This window comes from Cetorhinus maximus, chromosome 19 (assembly GCF_964194155.1).
Source record: "Cetorhinus maximus chromosome 19, sCetMax3.hap1.1, whole genome shotgun sequence".
Taxonomy (NCBI): Eukaryota; Metazoa; Chordata; class Chondrichthyes; order Lamniformes; family Cetorhinidae; genus Cetorhinus; species Cetorhinus maximus.
In genome coordinates this window covers 89,377,956-89,404,400 of record NC_135897.1, presented here as the reverse complement: position 1 = coordinate 89,404,400, position 26,445 = coordinate 89,377,956, and the positions used below count along the sequence as shown (strand labels likewise).

Sequence of the window (26,445 nt, the reverse complement as noted above, 5' to 3'; positions counted from 1 at the left end):
CAGGTCTCTCCCCTGTGAACTTTTAGCTTGTTTCAGTTCGGTAATTCTACTACTCATGACTTCATTATCCACTTGCATCTTGGAAAGTTCCACGACTTTTCCTTTCAAGGCTTCTTTTGTTTCATTCACAGGCTCTTCAGTTCTTCAGTCTCTTCCTTGTATCTCTTAGCCTCCTCCTGGACTAATGATCATTACTGAGTCTCTCTGCCAACTGTTTCTTCAGTTTGTTCAGAGTGGCATTACATTCATCTTGCTTCTCTTCATAATTTTCCAGAGGAGCAAACTTAGACCTGAGAGATCCTTGTAGCATGTGAAGGCCCTTCCATTTTCCTAACTCACCCCCAAGGCCCCATGTTGTATTAGGTGAAGTATCTCAGGCCAGTCGAGTTTGATCTTCTGTAGCCAATCCCAACCTAAAAGACTGGGTCCCTCTCCTTTCACTATTATTACAGGCAGTTGTGCTGTCTGTTGCTTGTAAGAGACTCGGACAGCGGCGATGCCCTTTACTTGAATAGATTCTCTTGTGTCAGTTCTTAATTTAGCGGTTGGCCGCTCCAAGTTTATTGGCTGTCTTCCTTCATTAAGGTACCTGAAAGTGTGCTCTCCTACCATCATAGTTGAGGCACCAGTATCCACTTCCATTATCAGTGGCTTCTCATTCACCTGTACTGTCACCGTAATAGGCTCAGTCTTCACAGCAGCCACATTATATAAGGAGTAAACATCAGGAGCTGCAGCTTCAGCAATTACTTCTATCATGTTTGCTGTTTTGCAGACTGCTTTAACTTAGTCCGGCATTGCCTAACCACGTGACCCTTCTTATGACAGTTATGGCATTCTGCCTCTTTAAATTTACAGGTATCAGCCCCATGGTCACCTCCACACCTATAACAATTTTGTCTTGAAACCAACAATGAAGTGTTTCTGTTAGGATTCTTAATGTTTCTCACAGTGGCCATTGAATCGCGCTTTAATTCTGCAGGTCTGGCTTTCGCGCCGCGCTCGGCAGCAGGTTCCCATCCAAGATGAAGTACGACGCCATTATCCATGTGTTGCAAAGCCCATAAGTCTCTCGCAGCACATTCCATGGCGAGGGAGACCCCGGCAAGTAATTGGCACTGAATGGCATCAACCTTGACCCCACATACCAATCGGTCCAGCAACATATCATTTAAAACATCTCCAAAGTCATGGTGTTCTGTTAATTGCTTGAGGTTTGTTACATAGGCTGTGAAGGACTCTCCCGGGGCCCGAACTCTTGAGCTGAATTTAAAGCGCTGTATTATCACGGATGACATCAGCTGAAAGTGTGTTTTCACTAGGTGCACTAATTGGCTATACGGCTTGGAATTGGGCGCACCCGAGGCCATCAGGTTACGAACCAAGTTATATGTTCTACTGCCACATACACTTAAGAGGGTTGCTTCCCACTTTTCTTCAGCTGTTATTTCATTTGCTACAAATTAAAATCCGAGGCACTCAACATACTGGTTCCAATCTTCAATATTAGCATCATATGGATCGATTCTTCCAAACAGCGGCATGGCTGGTGAGTAGTTTGTTTTTAAGTTAGGTTTACTGACAGTAATGGGGCGAGGTGCAGAGTCGACGTTGATTTTACCCTCGTTGCCAAATGTGATGACTCAAAGGTTTCTTCAAAAAACGGTTAAACCTTATCACAGAGGCAGTTTCATTGCCTGCACGCTCGGCCAGATCTCTCATCAGAAAAGCCCCACCCCTTGGATTTCCCACGCTAAGAGCTCACTGGTTGGAGCCCCTACAGAACATCATATGACCCATAATTGGCAGGAGGGAGTGACTATACATCCAGTTACCACGCCGGCAGGCTTGCCTCTGGATCAAGACCCCAGGAGTGGGGAGTTCCGCCTGCTGAGAGCTGCTGGCCAATTAGAGGCTGGCAGCTCTTTCACTCAGCAGTGCCCCCAAGGAGGCAATGGCTGCTGCTGGAATGACAAATAACCGAAGCCCAGAATGGCAGAGCGACCCAGACTAGAGGTAAGTGGTGGCAGGAGGGATTTCGCGAGGTGGGGGTCATGAGGGAGGGGGTGTGGGGGGGTCAGCAGCAAGGGCAGAGGGGTGGGTCTCAACAGGGCTCCTCGTTCCCGATGCTGGGTTCCTCGATTAGGCCTTTGAATGAGGGACCCCCCCACAGTGAGGAGACCACAAGTAACCTGCATAGCTTTGCTGTGCTCTCCAAGTGGCCCACCTACCTCTGGGTTAATACTAGCGGCATCAGGAAGAGGCACTTAAGTCCCATAAGGACCTCAGTTGGTAGTGGGGCAGATAGAACATCAACGAGCCTCCCTGCCACAGACCTAATCTGTGTGGAGGGAAGAACGTGTCCCCGCCCGCCACAATCCTGTCTGATTATATGCCCTCCCCAACAACAAACCCACCACGGGGTAAAATCTAAAACACTGCCCATAGAAACTCTGACCTGCTAGTGGGCACAATGCTGCTCCTTGATTAACTAGAATTCACTAAATCTAACAGGTTTGTAAGTTTCCACACAGTGCTTTGACATCAAGGTAACACTAAAGAGCTCTAAAGAACTCTAAAAATCCAATTGCAGCTCAGAAATACTGGAACAGGCAAAATGTAACAAAAGATCCTCCTTTATAGTCTCAGCCATGGCTCATGAGGATCAACCTCCCCTCTGAGTGAGAAGGTTGTGGACTGAATACCCAACCCAGAGATTTGAACACATTTTCCGGCTGACACTCCAATGTAGTACTGATGGCATGCTGCACCATTGAAGGTGCTGTCTTTCTCATGAGACTTTGGACTGAGGCTCTGTCTGCCCTCTCAGATGGGGGGTTAGAAATCCCACAGCACCATTTGAAGAGCAGCAGAGGAGTTTGCCCAGCATTCTGGTCAATATTTTCCCTCAACCAGCACTTAAGACAGATGGTATGATTGTGGGAGAAATTGGCTGGCACTGTGGCTACCCTTCAAAAGTACTTTATTAGTTGCAAAGTACATTCACACATCCTGAGCTTGTGAAAGGTGTTTTATAAATTCAAGTCTTCCTTTATTTTTTTCTTCTGCTCTGTAATTGCCAAACCTGCAATATTCCACAATATTTATTCCTGAACAAGCACTTAAAAAACAGATTACAGTATCTGATCACAATCATATTTCTGTTGCAGGAGTTTGCTGTCACGTTTCCTATATTGCAAATTCAAAAGTACATAAAGCAATTTGGAACATCCTATGGTTGTAATATGTGTTTTGTAAATGCAAATCTCTCTTTCTTTCTTCTTCCCTCACATAAAAGATTTTGAAATTTTATGCCTTGCGAGAATCTTTTTGAAATTTGTTTTCAAGGGTAAGAACGGATCTCCCATCCAGCAGGTCATGACCCCAAGGGAGCATTTCGGAAAGATGCCAGCACTGAGTGAACAAGGGATATTAGGAGAGAAAAATCTCTACCAGATGGCCAATGGCATTGGAGCAGGTGGACATCAAGGTTGGTAGTTGCACATTTGGGAAGAAGTACCCTTAATAGTAAGGGCAGCAGTGTAGGTCTGAACACTGTTTTCTAGGTGTAACTAAGGCAGAGAAACAGTTCTATCCCTGGATTTATATTCTGGAGATTGGATCACACATCATTGGTGACAGATCCTTCAGCCATCACAGTGCTACTCTCCAGAGTTTCCTCCTTAATTTTCAGATTTAGAAAACATTCTTAAGGCCCAACCAAATTTTCAGGTACTCCTAATTTTTCCCTTCCTTGTTCAGAATTCCTTCCATCAAATTTTTAAAAATATATTCATGTATGGGATGTGGGTGTCGCTGGCTAGGCCAGCATTTATTGCCCATCCCTAATTGCCCTTGGTCAGAAGGCATTTAAGAGTCAACCACATTGCTGTGGGTCTAGAGTTGCATGTAAGTCAGACCAGGTAGGGATGGCAGATTGCCTTCCCTAAAGGACATTAGTGAACCAGATGGGTTTTTACAACAATAGACTCATGGTCCTTATTAGACTTTTAATTCCAGATTTTTATTGAATTCAAATTACACCATCTGCTCTGACAGGATTTGAATCTGGGTCGTCCAGGGGATTACCCTGGGTCTCTGGATTACTAGCCCAGTGACAATACCACTACGCATTTGCCTCCCCCTAAAATTGAATCAATTCCCTCAATTAATAAATAATAAAAAAACACTTGCTTTGCCTTCATTATTTCTTGGCTTGGAGGCAATAAATAACACAGGTGTTGTATTTCAAGCACATTGGAGCAGAAATTCCTGTTCTGCTATTAGATTGCCTGGGCACAGAAAATACAAGAAAATGATATGTGGCAAAGTGCATTGGATATATCTCCCATAAGTTAAAGGGATGGAAAATTGGACGTGCTTTCTTACTGGCATACTCCTCTTCACAAAACTCTCCTGTATCCCCTATGTCCTGACAATCCAATAGCTCCTGATGCAAAGGCTGAAATCTCAACTCCCCTATGCTTTTGTTCAATATAATTATTATAAGTAATAATGTTGGATCTTGCTGCCACAGTGGGTTAGCATATTAACCTTTCACCTCTGGGAACAAAGATGTTTGTACACTGAAGGAGTAAAGGGGCTGTACTACTCATCCTGGGAAAGGAGGAACGTCAACACCAACTTCATCATGGAATTTTTTTTGTGCCTCCTGACTCAAAGGCAAGAGTGCTACCCACTGAACCAGGGCAGACACTTTTGCAGCAACTAAACGCAAAGCAAGCAATAAAGGTTTGTTATACCCTTTAAGACAAGAGCTGTGCCTTTAAGACTCAGGAAAACAATCATATGAGTTGCTTCCCGTTATTAATTTGTCACATCCTTATTTTGTGCAGAGTTTCGACACCGGCAGGAAATGCTGATGAGAAATCAAATGATGGTAACAAACCCACATGCTCAGTTAATGGGGATCGGACAACAGAGGATGCAGGGCCTTGCTGTCCACTTTGAGCCACAGTTCCTAGACGGGTAATGGTCAAAAGTATCCATGTTTCACACTGTTCATTGTAAGAGCTGAATATGAAATGAGGGGTACAGTACACAACATGCTTTTCACTCCAGCTACTCAAGTGTTGCACACACATTGTCTAAGAACCATGCTCCATTTACTTACCGCCAACTTATTCTAAGGTTATTCTAAATCCTTGAGAATTCCTGCTTAGGCCTCAGCTGGAGTATTGTGCCCCAGTTCTGAGTCACACACTTTAGGAAGGACATCAAGGGAGAGGATGCAGAGGAGGTTTACTGGAATGGTTCCACAGATGAGGGACTCTAGTTACATGGAGAGACTAGAGAAGCTGGGATTGTTCTCCTTATAGCAGAGAAGGTTATTGGGAGATTCAGTAAAAGTGTTCAAAATTATGAAAGGTTTTGATAGAGGAAATAAAGCAAAATCATTGCCACTGGTAGAAGGTCGATAACAAGAGGACACAGATTTAAAATACAAAAGCAAAACAGTGCAGATGCTGGAAATTTGAAATAAAAACAGAAAATGCTGGAAATACTCAGCACTGAGGCAGCATCTGTATTAATATTTCAGGTGGGTGACCCTTCATCAGAACTGAAGAAACAAAGAAATGGAATAAGTTTTGAGCAAGTGAAAGGAGTGAGGAAGAACTAAAGGGAAAGTCTAAAACAGAATTACCTGGAAAAACTCAGCAGGTCTGGCAGCATCGGCGGAGAAGAAAAGAGTTGATGTTTCGAGTCCTCATGACCCTTCAGCAGAACTGAGTAAAGTTAGGAGAGGGGTGAAATATAAGCTGGTTTAAGGTGGGGGGGAGAGAAGTTGTGGGGGTGGGGGTTGGTAGTAGGGACAAGCAAGCAGTGATAGGAGCAGACAATCAAAAGATGTCACAGACAAATCTCTGTGTTTAATTGACTGCCACTCCTCTTCAAGAAATGCTTACCTTGAAGAAGTACTGCTCTGCTCTCCGACAGGATTTTCGTATCTCTCTTCTGCCTTGTTCACCTTCATTGCTTTCCATTTCTCTCCTGGTGTTTGACAAGGTGTTTACTAAAACCCGCTTTCACAGCCAAATTTCCTTTCTCAGTGACTGTCTCCGTCTCCGACTCACCCCACGTGGATTTCAACTGAAATTCCATCCCTCTTGTTTCGAACCCACCCAGGATTACAGGTATCTCCGGGACATAAAACGTTTCTCGGACTGCTGTTCCCGTCGCATTCTGAGATCCACACTCAGTGCCATGCGCCGCCATATGAACACACTCGACCTCTCCCCCCAGCAGCACCGCCGCACCCTTTTTCAAAGCTGCGCGTGCCCCCAGTTTCATTTTATTCTTCGTCTCATCCGACGGCTCAACAAGAAACTTTTTCTCTTTCTCTCAAGTGCTAAGGAACGCAAGCTCCAACAACTCATCGACACCAACACCCATCTAGCACCCTCCACCCCTGCCTGTCCCTCCGTCCCCACCCCATCTTCCAATCCCAGCCCCAGCCACGTATTCACTATACCCCCTGACCTTCCCTTCTCCGATGCTGAACGTTCAGTGCTCAGCAGAGGACTTAGTTTAATACCCTTACGCCCTCATCTCAATGAATTTCGGGCTCGGCACGATGCTGAATTCTTCTTCCGCCATCATCATCTCCGTGCTCACTTCTTTGGGCAGGAGTCCTCTCCCCGTTCAACGGATCCTTTTACCCACCTCCAATATTCTCCCTCCACCTGGACCCCTCCCTCTGGATTCTTACCTTCTCTTGATCTTTTCATTGAGAACTGTCGGCGTGACATTGGTCGCCTCAATTTCTCTGCTCCTCTTACCCATTCTAATCTGTCTCTCTCTGAACTTACTGCACTCCGTTCTCTCAGGTCCAACCCCAACATTGTCATCAAACACGCTGACAAGGGTGGTGCTGTTGTTGTCTGGCGTACTGACCTCTACCTCGCGGAGGCTGAGCATCAACTCGCAGACACTTCCTCCTACCTCTCCCTGGACCATGACACCACCACTGAACATCAAGCCATTGTTTCCAGGACTGTCACTGACCTCATCTCCTCTGGAGACCTTCCTCCCACAGCTTCCAACCTGATAGTTGCCCAACCTCAGACAGCCCGCTTCTACCTCCTACCCAAAATCCACAAACAGAACTGTCCCGGCAGACCGATCGTGTCAGCCTGTTCCTGCCCCACGGAACTCATTTCTCGTTATCTTGACTCCCTTCTTTCTCCCCGTGTCCAGTCCGTTCCCACCTACATCCGTGATTCCTCTGACACCTTACATCACATCAACAATTTCCAGTTCCCTGGTCCCAACCGCTTCCTCTTCACCATGGACGTCCAATCCCTCTACACCTCCATTCCCCACCAGGATGGTCTGAAGGCCCTTAGCTTCTTCCTTGAACAGAGGCCCGAACAATCCCCATCCACCACTACTCTCCTCCGTCTGGCTGAACTTGTTCTCACACTGAACAATTTCTCCTTTAACTCCTCTCACTTCCTCCAAATAAAAGGTGTGGCTATGGGTACCCGCATGGGCCCCAGCTATGCCTGTCTCTTTATGGGGTATGTGGAACATTCCTTGTTCCAGTCCTACTCCAGCCCCCACCCACAACTCTTTCTCCAGTACATCAATGATTACTTCGGTGCTGCTTCATGCTCTCGTCGGGACCTGGAAAAATTTATTAATTTTGCTTCCAATTTCCACCCCTCCATCATTTTCACACGGTCCATCTCTGACGCTTCCTTTCCCTTCCTTGACCTCTCTGTCTCAATTTCAGGTGATAGACTGTCCACCAATATCCATTACAAGCTTACCGACTCCCACAGCTACCTCGACTACAGCTCCTCACACCCCGCTTCCTGTAAGGACTCCATCCCATTCTCTCAGTTCCTTCGCCTCCATTGCATCTGTTCTGATGACGCTACCTTCAAAAACAGTTCCTCTGACATGTCCTCCTTCTTCCTTAACCGAGGTTTTCCACCCACGGTCGTTGACAGGGCCCTCAACCGTGTCCGGCCCATCTCCCGCGCATCCACCCTCACGCCTTCTCCTCCCTCCCAGAAACATGATAGGGTCCCCCTTGTCCTCACTTATCACCCCACCAGCCTCCGCATTCAAAGGATCATCCTCCGCCATTTCTGCCAACTCCAGCATGTTGCCACCACCAAACACATCTTCCCTTCACCCCCCCCGGCGGCATTCCGTAGGGATCGTTCCCTCCGGGACACCCTGGTCCACTCCTCCGTCACCCCCTACTCCTCAACCCCCACCTATGGCACCTCCCCATGCCCACGCAGAAGATGCAACACCTGCCCCTTCACTTCCTCTCTCCTCACTGTCCAAGGGCCCAAACACTCCTTTCAAGTGAAGCAGCATTTCACTTGCATTTCCCCTAACTTAGTCTACTGCATTCGTTGCTCCCAATGCGGTCTCCTCTACACTGGAGAGACCAAACGTAAACTGGGCGACCGCTTTGCAGAACACCTGCGGTCTGTCCGCAATAAAGACCCAAACCTCCCTGTCGCTTGCCATTTTAACACTCCACCCTGCTCTCTTGCCCACATGTCTGTCCTTGGCTTGCTGCATTGTTCCAGTGAAGCCCAACGCAAACTGGAGGAACAGCACCTCATCTTCCGACTAGGCACTTTACAGCCTTCCGGACTGAATATTGAATTCAACAACTTTAGATCTTCAACTCCCTCTCCCATCCCCACCCCCTTTCCGTTTCTTCCCCCTCCCTTTTGTTTTTTCCAATAATTTATATAGATTTTTCTTTTCCCACCTATTTCCATTATTTTTAAATCTGTAATGCCCTGTCAGTCTTTCCACTCCACCCCACCCCCACTAGAGCTGTACCTTGAGTGTCCTGCCATCCATTCTTAATTAGCACATTCTCTTAGATAATATCACCACCTTTAACATGTCTTTGTTCCTTTGTCTGTGACATCTTTTGATTGTCTGCTCCTATCACTGCTTGCTTGTCCCTACAACCACACACCCCCCCCCCAACAACTTCTCTCCCCCCACCCTAAACCAGCTTATATTTCACCCCTCTCCTAACTTTACTCAGTTCAGCTGAAGGGTCATGAGGACTCGAAACATCAACTCTTTTCTTCTCCGCCGACGCTGCCAGACCTGCTGAGTTTTTCCAGGTAATTCGGTTTTTGTTTTGGATTTCCAGCATCCGCAGTAGTTTTTTGTTTTTATAAAAGGGAAAGTCTGATTGATTGGAGGATAATTTAAGACAATTGGTAAAACAACTGGGGGGAGATGAGAAGACATGTTTTTACACAGTGAGTTATTGTGATCTGGAATGCGCTTCTTGAAAGTTTGGCAGAAGCAGTTTACATAGTGACATTTATAACAAACCCTTGAAGAGGGAAAATTTGCAGGGCTTTGGGGAAAGAGCAGGAGAGTGGGACTAATTTGGTAGCTCTTTCAAAGGTTCAGCTCAGACACAATAGGCTGAATAGCCTCTTTCTGTGCCTTATGCTTGTCTGTAAAATGGGCTACAGATTTGCTATCCCTCATTTTACCACTACCATCAATTTCCAACCCAAGCTAAAGGTTGGTGTTAATAAGTATTCTGCGAGCACAGTGCCTTGAACCTAAATCCATTACATTCTCTGGAATCAGCAGGAGAGAGGAGGAAAAAGAGGTCAAGTCTGTTTAGAGTCTGGCAGTTGGGTAGCCACCAATTGCCAAATCTAAAGCTGGATTGGGGCCAGAAAAAAGGTTTGGTACAGGGTTTGGCTCCAGGGTTTCATCACTTACCTATGCTTTACTGGTGATGAAAGCCTTAGTGACATTAAAGTAATCATATGGCTCAGAAATATTTGAGAAAGGGTGCGCTTGCGTTTTTTAAAAAAACAGTCTTTTAGAGTCCAATGTTCATTTTAGGAAATTCCAGGTGCAACCCTTTAAAGGTGGGGGATAATTGTAATGTAACCCACCTGATGGAGAATTGATTGAATTGGATTGCATTGTCCATTTTACACCCAACCTGATTTTACTTGCAGGGTTTAAAGTAGGTGGCCAGTCAGATCCTGGCAGTTTCCCGTAGGGTTAGTTAGGCTAACACTCCCTTTGAACTATCCGTTCACTACACGTAGATGCTTAAAGGGTCAAATACTCAGAAAGCAAATGATGTTTAAAGGGTTGTCGATTCTACAAATGAAAAGGTGAAATACTGATCCCCAATGCATCCCACCTGTGTTTTTTTTTACTTGTTTCGAATAAAATTTGTTTCATAACATAAGAAATAGGATCAGGTATAGGTCATACTGCCCCTCAAGTCTGCTCAGTCATTCAATACAATCATGGCTAATCTTTGACCTTAACTCCACTTACCTGGCCAATCCTCATATCCCCTGATTCCCTTAGTCCCCAAACATCTATCGATCTCAGTTTGACTCATCGATTGAGCATCCACAGTCCTCTGGGGTAGAGAATTCCAAAGATTCACAACCTGAAGGAGTTTCTCCTCATCTCAGTCCTAAATGGCTGAACCATTATCTCAAACAAATCTAGCCAATGACAGCGGATTTAACTTGTACTTTTACCATCTTCTTCCTGCAGGAACATCCTACCTTCTTCTGAAATCCTTAGTTCACCTGAAACACGGCAAATCCACCTGGGTTCCCAACTTGGCACTTCGGTCCAGACAAGCCTATTACCCAACCGTACCTACCCAGGGGCAGGTAAAGACACAAATCCATTCAAAGCTCAGTGTGGGTGACAGTTCAATGTTTAGCTTGGTTCCCACCTCCTGCCAGAAAGGGAAATTGGTGAAATTAACACTGGAATAAAGAGACTAACAGGAAAATACTAATCTGAGTCAAATGTTTGACAAATAAAAAAGCCAAGCATTTTGTTATTTAAATGGGTACACACCCCAACATTCCCATAAAATTGCTCTTTCATGCTTCAATGTGTTATATTACTCACATTTACAGCACCACTTATCCAATTCAGGGAGTCAGAGCCTATCCTGACAGGTAATGGGCACTAGGCAGGGTACATCCAGGACAGGGCTGCAGTCCATCACAAAACACACACAGACAGGGGGTGGGGGGCAATTTACCAGAGCTAACCTTCCTAACTAGCACATCTTGGTCAGTGGGAGGAAACTAGAGCAGTAGGAGAAACCCAGACATGGGGATAATGTGCAAACTCCACACACAGACAGACAAGACACCCAAGGTCAGGATTGAACCTGGGTCCCTGGAGCTGTGAGGCAGCAGAGCTAACCACTGCACCACCATGCCACCTGTACGTGTTATGTTCCTATATTGTGAAATTGGATTTTTAAGACAGTGGGTCAGGAAGAACATTAAACCCAAAGAATTCTGTCATCTCAAATGAAATTGACAGATCTTTGGAATTTTGATGTGATCCATTATTTGATTGCAAATTGGGTGCCTGTTAATCTATCTGCAAATAACTGTACATCTTCATGAGTTTGCAGTGTATAGCTCACACCTGGGTATCCAATATTCTGTACATGAAACATCTGAGCTCCTTGGTTATATTCCAACCTGTAACTCACTACCAAGATTGCATAGTGAAAGCTTCAAGAGGTTATAAATCAACAAGCACTTCTTCATGTAAAGGGTAGACAAAATATCGGAATTCCCTTCCCCCAAAAAGCTGTTGAAGCTGTGGGTCAATTGTAAATTTTAGAACTGAGATTGCTAAATTTTTGTAAGTTCAGGGCACAAAGGCAGATATAGAGTTAAGGTGTACTTCAGTCATGCTCTAATCGCATGGTGAGAACAAGCTTGAGGGGCTGAATGGCCTCCTTTTGACCTTTGAAAGTGATTCACAGAGGAAATGATTGATTGTGCTGGATTTCCTTTGGTTAAAAATGTAATTGGCTTTTTAAGTTTTTATTGTTCATGTGAGATATTCTCTTGGCCTAGCTAAGTCTGTCATTGGGCAGACCATTGAATCTGTTGGTAACTCTGGAATATAGGAACAGGAGTAGGCCATTTAACCACGCAAGCCTGCTCCGCTATTCAATGAGATCATGGATGATCTGTGCCCCAATGCCATTTACCCCATCCTTCATGTCCCTTAAAGCTTTTGATTAATAAAAATCTATCAATCTCACATTTAAAATTGGTGTATTGTAGTTGTCAGATATTTATATAGCAGCCAGGGTTTCTCCAGTAATTTTGTACATATTTGCTTTCAAGGTCACAATATTCTGCCGCCGGAAGCAATGGACTCAATGCTCAGACGCCAAGAATTGATTCACAAGCAGAACCTGGTTAGGTGAGCAGAGTCTTGTGATCTACAAGTGATGCGCTTGCTGGTTTATCCTTTGAGCACTGGGCTTTCTCTGCAACTCGTCAAATGCACCATTCACTGTGTTGTTTCTACAGGAAAAATTGCTATAAACATCAACACCTTCAGGCTTTTGTCTGATGTAGTTTTAAAATTCTCATCCTTGTTTTCAAATCCCTCCATGGCCTCACCACTTTCTACCTCTAACCTCTTCCTTAGGAATAGTTCTTACAAGAATTTATGCCATCCTTTAGTGAAAGAAAAGACATCTCTTCTGTTTCTTGTGCAACCCCATTGCAAGCATTGTCCTCAGGTGATACAGCCCAAGTTTCTGCCTACACCTTCAGGAAACCTAGCACATATTGTTATTCATTCATGCGATGTCCAACTCCAATTGCCCTTGAGAAGACTTCTTGAACACAGGAGTCCATGTGGTGGAGGTACTCTTACAGTGATGTTAGAGAGGGAGGTCCAGAATTTTGACCCAGCGACAGTGAAGGGGTGGTGAAATAGTTTCAAGTCAGGATGCGTGACTTGATGTGGAACTTGCAGGTGGTGGTGTTCCTGTGCTCCTGTTCCTTGTCCTTCTAAGCAATAGAATTCATGGTTTTGGAAGGTGTTATCAAAACAGCCTTGGTGAGATGCTGCAGTACATCTTGTAGATGTGCACACACAGCCATGGTGCACCAATGGTGGAAGAAGTGACTGTTTAATGTGGTGAAGGGGGTGCCAATTAGGCAGGCTGCTTTGTCCTGGATGGCATCAAACATCTTGAGTGTTGTTTTAACTGTACACATCCAGACAACCAGGTAACATTCCACCTTACTTCTGACTTGTGCATTGTAGGTGGTGGAAAGACTTTGGGGAGTCATGAGGTGAGTTAACCACTATAGAATTCCCAGCCTCTGTCCTGCTTCTATAGCCACAGTATTTCAGTGGCTGGTCCAGTGTAGTTTTCAGTCGATGATGACCCACCAGGCTCTTAACGATGGGGAATTCAGCAATGGTGATGCCATTGAATGTTAAGGGGAGGTGGTTAAACTATCTTGTTGGAGATAGTCATTGCCTGGCACTTGAGTTGTGCGAATGTTGAATGCAAATGTCACATACATGACATTTTACAAGGCTGACCATCTGACCATGGGTCGGTCTACCCTCTACAATGACATAGTGAGAATGAAAACTTGTTCTTTAAGCTTCATGGTGCTTCATGAAGCAATTGGGTGAAATTGGCCTTTCATGAGAGTGCATAATGGGGGGCAGCAAATCAGCAACCCACTTTACATTACACTTGATTTTCTTTTCCATTGTCCGCTGTGAAGACCAATTTCACCCCCGCATCCTTTCCTTCCAGTTATAGCATTTGGGGCTCCCATTTAAACACGCGAGCATGTCATTATAATTCAAATTAAGATATTGAGCTGTCAACAGCTAATTAACATTGTTAACAACCTTTTAACACACTTCCTTGTCACTGAAACATTTGAGACTTGGAGACATCTATTCTACCTGCTCCAGGTCTATAAACGCTCATCGTGGATAGGACACCAATTATAGAAACCGTCGAATTCCATTTCCATTGATTTCCTGTAATGGGTGACTGATCCACAACACCAGATTTATACCCAGGCAGCAAGGTGAAAATCTACCCCTTGGGGTCATTTGTGTGATTATGCAATTTTTCCCCTAGTCTACATCCTGTATTGAGGAAGTCAAAAGTTATGTTTGTCATAGTTTGAGCTTTTTTAAAATCATAACTATGAGGCAGAAATATTATCAAATCTGAAGTGGTTGAATTCAATTCTAGGCTGGAAGTGAATGCCATGCTGCATCAAAAACAGCTGGAGAACGCTCATCGAAAAGGACCATTGGGAGTGGAAGTGCCTTTCCTTTATCCTGGCATTTCAACAGATGCCATTACATTCCACAACAGATACAGTCTATCCAAAGGCCAGCAACCCAATGAAGCATTTCTCCACCAAAGTACATTGGGTGACATTGGTGTTGATAATGGCTTGTTGGTGACATCCAATCCATATCCTCCAATTAGTACATTGCAGAAAGATAGGAATCGGAGAGGCACAAGAAGGACAGCCTATCTGAAGAATGTGGAAGGTAATTTAAATAGTTCCAAGGGCCATTCAGAAGGCAAGCAACCAGATTGCACCTCCGTGACAGCACCTGAAGAAAAGGAGACTACATGTGAATATGAACCAAAGTCAGACCTATCGGCCAAACCTAACCAAAACAAAATGGACACAAACTTACCCTGGCTTTTTGGATTAAGTGGTAGCCATAAAGACTGTGAGCAAAGACTGAGAAAACATGGCAGCAGCAATGAGAATTGCTCTGAGGCAGCCAACAGTAATATTTCTTATGCTCGAACTGAGAAGGAAATGTCCAATAGCTTTGTCACTTTTCCTAAGTATATGTTCCCTTCAGCATTGCCTCTACCGACAATACCTTGCCGGTTTCAGATACCTGGAAGTACACTAACGACATCAGGTAGGAGATTATTTTCCAATACATTGCAAGTCTCAGTTATATCAATGGTCTTCACTTTGTCTTCAGCCCCACTCCTTTCACATATGGTGATGGTATGCAGTGTGGATCTGTCTGTGTGTTGCTTCTGCTTCCATAACACAATATTAATGAACTCTTAGGGTATCTCAAGAACATGGTACATGATGTGGAGCTATACAAATGTAAATTAGAATCATAGAATCATTGAGTGGTTACAGCAGAGAAGAAGGCCATTCAGACCATTGTGTCCATGCCAGCCCTCTTCAAAAGCAACTCAGCCAGTCCCACTCCACTGCTTTTCCCTGAAGCCACCTCTTTTCTCTTCAGCTAATTATCCAATTCTCTTTGGAAAGTCATGATTAAATCTGCCTTCTCCATACACTCAGGCAGTATATTCTGGATCCTAACCACAATCTGTTGTTAGGAATTAGAGATAGTTTAAGTAAGTTATATTGGCACTTGTAGGTGTTAGGAATGAGTTTTAGCTTTAATGTTTAAGTTTGAGTTGTATTTCTGTATCTGTGTGTTAAGAAAGGTCAAATGGAGTTTTAGTTTCACTTGAAAAAGGTGCTTGCATTTCTAATAAGAGTTTTACAACTTAAGCTAAGGTAAATAAACAAGGGTAGAAGAATTGGACTATTGCCTAGCAACAGGGGTCCAGAAAGGCAGGTCCCTCCCACAAACACACACAGAAAAGTGAGAAACAGCAGTTTTGTTTTGGAAGCTGTTGGAGTTCAGCAGGTTTTGAATCTGCCAAGCAGGAGCAACCTAGAAGGGACAGATAGCCAGTCCCAAACTAAGGAAAACCCCAAAAATCCAGGGGAATGGAACAAGAGCAAGTTCCAAGAAGACCTTCTAGTCAAAGGAAGGACAGGAACCTTGGAAAGGTCCTGTTAATGAAGTTAAGAGTGTGGGGAAGAGGAAAAGGCTCCATACTTCTGATTTAAAGAGACAAAAGCTGCAGAAAGCAGATTTAAAGTGAGAATAGCTTGCAAGAGGTAAGAAGGTCCAAAGAGACAACTAAAAGTCTGTAACTCTTTGCTATGGGCATGTGAAGCAGTGGTATACTGTTGACGGCTGAGTCAGTGAAAGGGAGTGCAAGGAAGACAGCTTGAATGCATGTGGTGACCCAGGGGAAAGGAACATTGGAAGGAGAGTTTGAAACCCTGGAGGTGAATCCTAGAGGATGGCATCTGAGAGAAAATATCGGTTTGGGAGAAGAATCCAAGGTAAGGTCTTGGAGAGTGGAGATTGGAAACCCTTGTGTGAAAGACAGAGTGCAGGGAGACTGGTTGGCTCATGGTGTGACAAACGCCTGGGGGGAGTTGGGGAGAGAGCCATAGCATTTGGTTAAGGTGGCATCTGTCACTTGGTTTCAGAGTGTGCTGTGTCTGACCACAGGATACCTATTGATACATGACCTGTGCACTTACTGCGGACATTAGAGTATAAGATAGCTTTTGTAGCTTCTGTTACCCTTATAAATCTGTATATATCTGTAATGGTATAGAAGGAGTATTGTAATATAATTCATCTTTTCTTGTTGAATAAATGTTTTATTCTTTTGTTAAAAGATCATCAACTGACTTATGTGACTCTGTTCAGTGGCCCCTCTCCACGAATCTAAACAAACAAATTAAAAGTTAGGATCTATCAAGCTGGGTTCCACCCTGGGATCAGGCTTGTCCAGGGGTAACCTCAGCCGGGGATCATAACAATGTGTAAAAAAAGTTTTCCTCATGTCAACTTTGGTTCTTTTGCCATTCACCTTTAATCGGTGCCCTTTAGTTCTTGAACCTTTCCCATGGGAACAGTTTCTCACTATCTACTCTGTCCAAACCCCTCATGATTTTGAATACCTCTATCAAATCAAATGTTAACCTTCTCTTCTCCAAGGAGAACAGACCCAGCTTCTCAAAGCTACCCACATAACTGAAGTCCCTCATCCCTGGAACCATTCCTGTAAATATTTTCTGTACCCTCTCTAATTCCAATTATCTCTAATCAAAGAGATATAGACAATTTAAGTGAGTCAAAGACATATAGAGAGGTTACGTGAGTCGGCAACAAGGTGACAGCTGGTGTGTAATGTGGGGAAGTGTGAGGTTATTCACTTTGGTCACAAGAATAGAAAAGCAGAATAATTTTTAAAAGGCATGAAACTTGTAAATGTGATATTCAGAGGGCCTTGGGTGTACTTGTACAAGACAACAGAAAGTTAGTCTACAGATACAACAAGCAATCAGGAAGGAAAATGCCATATTGGCCTTTATTACAATGGGATTGAAGTACAAGAATAAGAAAATCTTGCTAGAATTGTACAGGGCTTTGGGGAGAACCACACCTGGAATACTTCATGCAGTTTTGCTCTCTAAATTTAAGGAAGGACATATTTGCATTGAAGGCAATACGGCGAAGGTTGACGAGATTGGTTCCTGAGATGAGACTGTTCTCCTATGATGACGGGCTGAGGAAATTGGGTCTATATTGTGGTAATTATGGCTTTATCTGAGGTGTAATATACCTTTAAGAAGAATGTTATAAAGGAAGATGACATGATCTTAGCATCCAATAGGAGTGTAGCATGGACTACCTCAGTAGTTAGTAGTCAGTAGTGTAGCGATAGAGTTTGAAGTGTAAGCACATGTTTAGTTGCTGCTGAGCAGCTTTGTAAATAAACTAAGAATTTCCATCTAAGAAGTGTCTGCTGATCAACTCTATCAATAGCACCAACTCGGCCACCACTCACAATAAACTGGCAACAAGAATCTACAGGATCCAACAAACTAGCAACGAGGATCCACGGGATCCAAAATATATTTCCTGGAGCTTAGAGGCATGAGAGTTGATCTCATTGAAACCTACAAGATTCTGAAGGGGCTTGACAGGGTAGACACTGAGAGGTTATTTCATCTGTCATGGGAATCTAGAACATGGGGGCACAGTCTCAGGATAAGTTGTACTTTATGGATTTGCACCTTTACTTATAAAGCCCAAGCTTTCTCATCCTGCCACTTCAAAGATTTGTCCACACATACCCACAGGTCCCTCTGCTGCACCCCCTTTAGAATTGTATCCTTTATTTTACATTGCCTTTTCTTGTATCACTTTACACTTCCAATTGTTTAAATTGCTGTAATTCAAATTATTTTCTTTGTATAATTTAAATATTAACTGAAAACGTACATCCCTCTGTCAGGTGTTTTAACAATGGTGTTAACTCTGCTAAAATTAACAGGCTAACCACCATTGTTAAATAGCAACTGGATTTTAAACAATGCATCAATTTCATCATAAGTTAGTATCGCCTAATACCATTTCATTCATTATGCACATTGAGAGTGTTTGTAAATGAACGATGAGGTTTTGAATTGATTAATTACGGAATATTTTCACTTCTATCCCATCCCCTCTCATTCCCACAGGAACAAAATAACAACTTTGCATCTTTTGTTCAGCAGGATCCCATGCCGTCTTCTTGCCTGAAGAAGGCCCATCTGTTGAAGACATCCGAAAGTGGACAGTGGATGACGTTTACAACTTCATCAGCCTCTTGCCGGGCTGCTCAGATTATGCTCAAGTAAATGTTTTCACCTTCAATTCCATGATGGCCAATCTTGGTGCTCCACATTACGTCAATAACTTGCATTTATTGAGTGCTTCAATGGAGGAAAATGTAGCTACCAATTTACACACAGCAAGATCCAACAAACAGCAAACTAGATATATGGCTAGTTAACCCGTTGTTACTTGAGGGATAAAAATTGGTCAGGATATGGGAGAAGTTCCATGCTCCATTTCAAATATCAGCATGGGAAATTTTAAGTCCTGGGAAATTTTAAGCCCATCTGAATAGTCAAACTTGCTTTCAGTTCGGCAGCATCTGTGAAGAGAGAAACCAAGTTAACATTTCAGGACGATGACCTTTCATCTGTTCTGATGAAAGATCATCGACCTGAAAGATTGGACTGAATTTTATCTTTGTGGCGGGCATTCCAACAGCGAACCAGAAAGCCAGCGCCAACCCTACTTTGGTTGTTTGCAGGACCCCCGGCCACACTTTTCTGGGCCCTGACACTAAATAGTTGTCGTCGGGGCTCCCATCACTTTAAAGGATGGAAGCCTGCCCCCAGAAGCTGTGGGCCAATCAGAGAGCAAGCAGCTCAGCAGTCTCGGTGTGATCACTGTCCGGACTGCACCTGAAAGAAGAAGATGCCATTGGAAGGACGTTGCTCTCCCAACCATGTAGGGGGATCTGGGGGAGCCGGGGCCAGTCAGGTAGGGCAAAGTGAGGGGGCAGGAGGTGATTGGTGAGGGCATGTTGCACTGTAGCCATGGAGAAGACCTCCATGGACAAAGAGTGCCCGGATAGGAGGGCCTCCCCACCTCGTGCCTGCAGGGAGTCTGTGAGTGTTCACTAGGTGGTCTCCCGGAATGACAAAGTGTCCACCCACTGCTGGTAAAATGCCAGCAGCAATAGGAAGACATATTTTGGCCATATAAGTGGTTCAAGGGCCATCCTTCACAATTCCCCCGCTGGTAAAATGGCGAGGCAGCGGAAAACAACATGCCATTTTGTGGGCCCCTCCGATTCCTAGCCCCTCCCCAGAGTTAAAATCTAGCCCATTAACTCTATTTGCCGTTCCACTGATGCTACCAGTCCTGCTGACTATTTACAGCATTTTATGATTTTATTACAGATATCCAGTAACTACAGTATTTTGCTTTTGCCCACAGTTTAATGTCTTTAAGCACAGATTTGTGGTAACCCGTAACTTCCTAAATTACAACAGTGGCTAAATTATTTAATTGGTTGTAAAGCACTTTGGGACATTCTGAGGTTGTTAAAGGTGTTGTATAAATGTTTTTTTTAATGTTTGCCAAGAGCAAAACATCACTATTGACTCCAAAATCCTAATTTGTATATCACTATCCATTATCATTAAAATCAACAATTAAGTAGAAAAGGTTGAATGAATGGAAGCAGTTTCATTTATGAACCAAAAAGTAAGTGGCACATATAACCAGGAGGAACCTGAGGAATTAAACCATCTATTTTATTTTTCAAAGCCACCATGAGGAGACAGCAAGCAACAAAAACCGATCAATCAAATTACTCAAAAGTAGTTTTTCCAGCAACCATGTAATTGTTCTTTCCCACCCACTGCACTTTCTTGCTTCTGATTAAGGTGAACCTGAATGCTTCACTGGTTTGTAGACTTAACATTTGTACTTCTCATCTTCCAAATCCCTAGACCTTCAAAGATCATGCCATTGATGGGGAGACCCTCCCTCTCCTTACGGAAGGACATCTTCTAGACACGATGGGTCTAAAGCTGGGACCAGCATTGAAAATCCAATCGCAGGTACATTCCAAGCTGTCATATAGTATCAACTCTAACTGTATCCACCTCGATTAACTATCTAGATGGGCAATAGACTCCGGTCATTGGTCACATAACCAGTTATTGACATAATAAATGGATTTTTGCTGCTACATCAAACAAGCAAATATACATTTTCATTATGGGAAATTTAAAATAATCTGTTACTTTCCCCCTCACATCCTTGGTCTTAAGAATTAACTTGAGCACATAATGTTAGACTGCAATGTTTCTTACAGCAATTGCCACACCAGAAAAGCACTTCAATGGCTGTAAAGCATTTTGGAACACCCTTACGCTGTGAAAAGAGCTAGATAAATGCAAGATCTTTCTTTCTTTGAGTTAGATGAATGAAGCTTTAAGTCCCATATCCACATATAATCTAATTGGCATTCCAGCCTGATACTCAAAGGTGTGATGTTCTTTGGATAAGACAGGTTTGCCCGCGCCACCTATTCTTGTAGCTCAGATAGACTAAAGGTTCTAATTTAAGAATAGTGCACTCAATTCTCTGGCCATCATTCCTCCTTCAAACAATACTATCAAAAACAGAGCAGCTGCTTATTTTTCTCAACGCTGTTTGTGATACCTTGATGTGCATAGACAGATTGTTCAACTGCATAAGAATAACCATCACATGACAAAGTAATTCATTGTACGTGGTTTGTTAGTACGCGGTATGATAAGATGTTTTCATCACGTCTTAACTAGACAGCAGCACAATGAATATTTTAAAAGTGATTTTGATTGCAAAAAGCCATTTAATTGTAAAACAATATAATTTCCGTAAGCATAAGACATAGGAGCAGAAGTAGGCCATTCAGCCCATCGAGTCTGCGCCACCATTCAATGAGATCATGTCTGATCTGATAATCCTCAACTCCACTTTCCTGCCTTTTCCCCATTACCCTTTATTCTCTTAATGATTAAAAATCTGTCCATCTCAGCCTTGAATATACTTAACAACCCAGCCTCTACAGCCCTCTGCGGTAAAGATTTCCACAGATTGACTACAATCTGAGAGAAGAAATTCCTCCTTATCTCTGTCTTAAATGGGTGACCCCTTACTCTGAGATTATGCCCTCTGGCTCTAGACTCTCCCACAAGGGGAAACAACCTATCAACATCTACCCTGACAAGCCCCATAAGAATCTTATATGTTTCAACAAGGCCGCCTCTCACTCTTCTAAACTCCAATGAATACAGGCCCAACCGACTCAACCTCTCCTCATAAGAAAATCCCTCCATCCCCGGGATCAACCTAGTGAACCTTCCCTGGACTGCCTCCAATGCCAGTATATCTTTCCTTAGTTAAGGGGACCAAAACTGTTCACAGAATTCTAGGTGTGTTCCAACTAATCCCTTGAATAGTTTTAGCAACACTTACCTATTTTTATACTCCATTCCCTTTGAAATGAAGGCCAACATTCCATTTGCCTTCCCTATTACCTGCTGAACTTGTATGCTAGCTTTTTGTGATTCATGCACAAGGACTCCCAAATCCCTCTGTGCTGCAGCTTTCCTCAATCTTTCTCCACTTAAGTAATATTCAGCTCTTCTATTCTTCCTGCCAAAGTGCATAACCTCACATTTTCCCACATTATATTCCATCTGCCAAGTTTTTGCCCATTCACTTTACCTGTCTATATCCCTCTGTAAACTCATCGTACCATCCTCACCACTTGCCTTCCCACCTATTTTTGTGTCATCAGCAAACTTGGCGATAGTACATTCATTTCCCTCATCCAAGTCTAATGTATATTGTAAATAATTGTGGCCCCAGCACTGACCCCTGTGAGACTCCACAGGTTGAAATCCTGAAAATGCACCCTGTATCGCAACTCTCTGTCTTATATTACATAGCCAGTCCTCTATCCATGGTAATATTGTACCCCCAACACCATGGGCTGTTATCTTATTAAGTAGTTTTATATGTGGTACCTTACTGAACGCCTTTTGGAAATCTAAATAAATTACATCTACTGGTTCCCCTTTATCTATCCTGCTTGTTACCACCTCAAAGAATTCTAATAAATTTGTCTGGCATGATTTCCCCTTCATGAAGCCATGCTGACTCTGCTTGATTAGATTATGCATTTCTAAATACTCTGCTATTACGTCCTTGATTATAGATTCTAACATCTTCCCAATGACAGATGTTAAACTAACTGGCCCAAAGTTACCTGTTTTTTGTCTCCCTCCTTTTTTGAATAAGGGTGTTACATTGGCAGTTTCCTAATCCTCTGGGACCTTTCCAGAATCTAAGGATTCTTGGAAGATTACTACCAGTGCAAGCATTATCTCTGCAGCTATTTCCTATAATACCCTAGGATGCAACACATCAGGTCCAGGTGACCTATCGGCCTTTAGCCCCATTAATTACCCTAGTACTTTTTCTCTAGTGATAGTTAATGTATTTATTTCCTTCCCCCTTTTTGCCCCATGATTATTTAGTATTTTTGGAACGCTATTAGTGTCTCCTACCTTGAAGACTGATGCAAAGTATTTATTCAACTCCTCTGCCATTTCCTGATTCCCCATTATTATTTCCCCAGCCTCATTCTCTAAGGGGCCTATATTGACTTTGGCCTCTTTCTTCCCTTTTATATATTTAAAGAAGCTCTTACAGTCCTTTTTTATATTACTCGCTAGTTTACCCTCAAAGTTTATTTTCTCCCCCTTTTTCTCTTGGTCATATTCTGTTGGTTTGTAAAGCTTTCCCAATGCTTTGGTTTCCGTCTAATCTTTGCCACATTGTATGTTTTTCCTTTCACTTTGATACTATCATTAACTTCCTTGGTTAACCATGGTTGGTTTATCCCTTTCCTCGAATCCTTCTTTCTCACTGGGATATATCTTTGTTGCGAGTCATGAACTACTTTCTTAAACGTCTGGCATTGCTCATCAACCATCTTTTCTGCTAAACTCCTTTCCCAGTCTGCTCCAGCCAACTTTGCCCTCATTCCTTTGTAATTACCCTTACATAACTTCAGCACAGTTATCTCTGAACTAAGTTTCTCACTCTCAAACTGAATGCTAAATTCTACCATGTTATGGTCACTGTTTCCAAGGGGATCTTTTACTCAGAGATCATTTATTAAACCTGCCTCATTACACATTACCAGATCCAAAATAGCCTGATCACTGGTTGAATCCACAACATATTGTTCTAGGAAACAGTCCTGAATACATTCTATGAATTCTTGCTCATGGCTATCTCTGCCAATTTGATTTTCCAAATCTACGTGAAGATTAAAGTCACCCATGATTAATATACTGCCTTTTTTACATACCCTCATTATCTGCTGATTTATTCTCTGTCCTACAGCATAGCTACTGTTAGGGAGCCTATAGACTACTCCCACCAGTGTCTTCTTCCCCTTGTTATTTCTTACCTCCACCCATATGGATTTCACAACTTCCGATCCAAGATCATTTCTTGCTATAGTACTTATTCCATCTCGTATTAACAAAGCTACCCCACCACCCTTTCCTTCCTGCCTGTCCTTTCAAAAAGTCACAAATCCCTGAATATTTAGTTCCCAGCTTTGATCTCCTTGTAACCATGTCTCCGTAATGGCTAAAAGATCATATCCATTATTCTCTATTTGTGTTGTTAATTCATTTATTTTGTTCTGAGTACTACATGCATTTAAGTAAAGAGCCATTAATTTTGCCTTTTTACCATTTTTCCCTCTTTGAACCTATTTGCTGCTGTTTTTTTATGTTTGTACACTTTGTCCCTTCCTGTCACACTCTGGTTTCATTACCTAAGTAGCTGCTCTGTAATGCTGCCACATCCTTTTGCTTTGTAAGCCTACTTATCCCCTCTCCAGAACCCTCCCCACTTCTATTTAGTTTAAAGCTCTCTATACAGCCCTAGTTATTCGATTTGCCAGGATACTGGTCCCAGCACGGTTCAAGTGAAGCCCATCCCACTGGAACAGTTCCTTTCTACCCCAGTACTGATGCCAGTGCCACATGAATTGAAACCCATTTCCCCCACACCAATCTTTGAGCCACGCATTTAACTCCTTGACTTTATTTACCCCATGCCAGTTTGTCCGTGGTTCAGGTAGTAATCCCGAGATTATTACCTTGGAGGTTCTGCTTTTTAATTTAGCTCCTAACTGTTCAAATTCTTTCAGCAGAACCTCCTTTCTAGTCCTATCAATGTCGTTGGTACTAACGTGGACGACAACAACTGGATCTCTCCCCTCCCACTCCAAGTTCCTCTCCAGCCCTAAGGAGATGTCCTTAACCCTGGCACTGAGCAGGCAACACAGCATTTTGGACTGGCAACACAGCCTTCAGGACTCACGCTCATGGCTGCAGAGAACAGTATCTATCCCCTTAATTATACTGTCCCCTACCACTACTACGTTCCTATTTCCTCCCCTCAGTTGAATGGCTCCCTGTACCATGGTGCCATGGTCAGTTTGCTCATCCTTCCTGCAGTCCCCACTCTCATCCACACAGCTTGCAAGGACCTCATAACTGTTGGACAATTGCAGGGGCTGAGGCTCCTTGACCGCTACCCCCTGGGTCCCCATATCTGCCCTCATCTGCAGTCACATCCTCCTGTCCCTGATCACAGACCAAATTCGAATTATCTAACCTATGAAGTGTGTCTGCCTCCTGAAGCAAAGTGTCCAGGTAACTTTCCCCTCCCTGAAGTGACGCAATTCCTGCAGCTCAGACTCCAGCTCCTTAACTCAGATCCGAAGTTCCTCGAGCTGTAAACACTTACTACGGATGTGTTGGCTCCTGATCACCTTGGTGTCCAGCAGCTCCCACATGCTTCAGCAGCAACACATCACCCATCCTGCCATTGCTATCTTATTTTATTTAATTTATTAATTAATTACTCTAGTATCCCAGCTTTTTGCACTTTATTGAAATTGATTATTTACACCAGTATCAATCTTATACTTAACAAGCTATTTTTTGCGAAAGAGAAAATAAAGACTAGAGATATAACCACTAACTATAGACCTTAATTTTAATCTAAAGACTAGAAATACTCACCAATCCAACTCACCATCAGCTGCTCTCCATGCTCTTTTTAAATGAGGTCTCCCCAATCTTTGTTTTAAATGAAGTCCATACGCTCACCCACTCTTTATTTACAAATAGTCTAATAACTTTTTTTTATTACTTCTCATTCAAGCTGTCTCGGCGTTTAGGGAATGTGTTGTATGTGATGAACTCGCCCCTCTCTGCGCCTCTGCAGCATGCTTCAGGTGAAACCATCAATCAGACTTCAGATGTAATTTCACCCGTGACCTTTGCCGAAGGTGTTGACCTGCTGGGAACTCCATGTGGGCGAGAAAAGGAGAACCTCGGGGTTCCAGAACAGAGTACAATGGAACAAACAGACAAACCACCTGACGGGCAATGTCATGGACAGACTTCTGAAAAGGTTTAGGTTAAATTGTTGAGCTGCAGTCGTATTCCATTTGAGTTTTGCAAAATACCCTTCTATAAAATTCCTGAGTCACAAATCTTAGGGATGTTTTTCTCAAATTGTAAATAAGTTGCCTCTACCTGTGATTCTGTGAGTAACAAATGGTGTAGGTCCCCCCAGAAGCTTATAGTTCAACTTGGCTCAAAAATATTTTACATGGATACAGAAATTGCTCTAAGTTAAGTTAAATATATAACAGGGATTTATCATTGCAACTGTGGAAATTTCAGAACGTATGGAGAAACTAACAACATTAATTCTCAACTACAATTCTTTCCTTCTCACTTTCAATTTTTCACTCCCTTCTTGTTTCTCTATGTTTAGTCTTTCTTGCTTTCTGTCACTCCTTTTTAAGTTTCTTTACACTCTATTTTTCACTATTTCTCACTTTTCTCTTCCCATTATGAACATAAGAGCAGGAGAAGGCCCTTTGGCCAATCGAGCCTGCTCCGCCATTCAATACAATCATGGCTGATCGAACACTTCAATGCCTTTTACTCACACTTTCCCCATAACCCTTTACATTATTGTTAATCAGAAATCTATCAATCTCTACCTTAAACATACTCAATGACTGAGCTTCCACGGCCCTCTGGGGTAGAGAATCCCAAAGATTCACAACCCTCTGAGTAAATAAATTTCTCCTCATCTCCGTCCTAAGTGGCTTCCCCCTTATTTTAAAATTGTGCCCCCCGGTTCTAGACTCCCCAACCAGGGGATACATCTTACCTGCATCTACCCTGTCTATTCCTTTAGGTATTTTGTATGTTTCAATGAGATCACCTCTCATTCTTCGAAACTCTA

At 43.1% G+C, this 26,445-nt stretch overlaps 1 protein-coding gene across 1 annotated transcript; it reads left to right on the top strand.

Moving 5' to 3' along the window:
- Window positions 1-3,369: 3,369 nt before the first annotated feature.
- Window positions 3,370-25,689, top strand: samd7 (sterile alpha motif domain containing 7). The gene is made up of 8 exons (XM_078564585.1): window positions 3,370-3,490; window positions 4,857-4,989; window positions 10,558-10,679; window positions 12,177-12,255; window positions 14,075-14,772; window positions 18,252-18,370; window positions 20,046-20,156; window positions 25,345-25,689. The coding sequence occupies exons 1-8, from the start codon at window positions 3,379-3,381 to the stop codon at window positions 25,600-25,602; spliced, it is 1,632 nt and encodes a 543-aa protein (XP_078420711.1). The 5' UTR covers window positions 3,370-3,378; the 3' UTR covers window positions 25,603-25,689.
- Window positions 25,690-26,445: the final 756 nt, after the last annotated feature.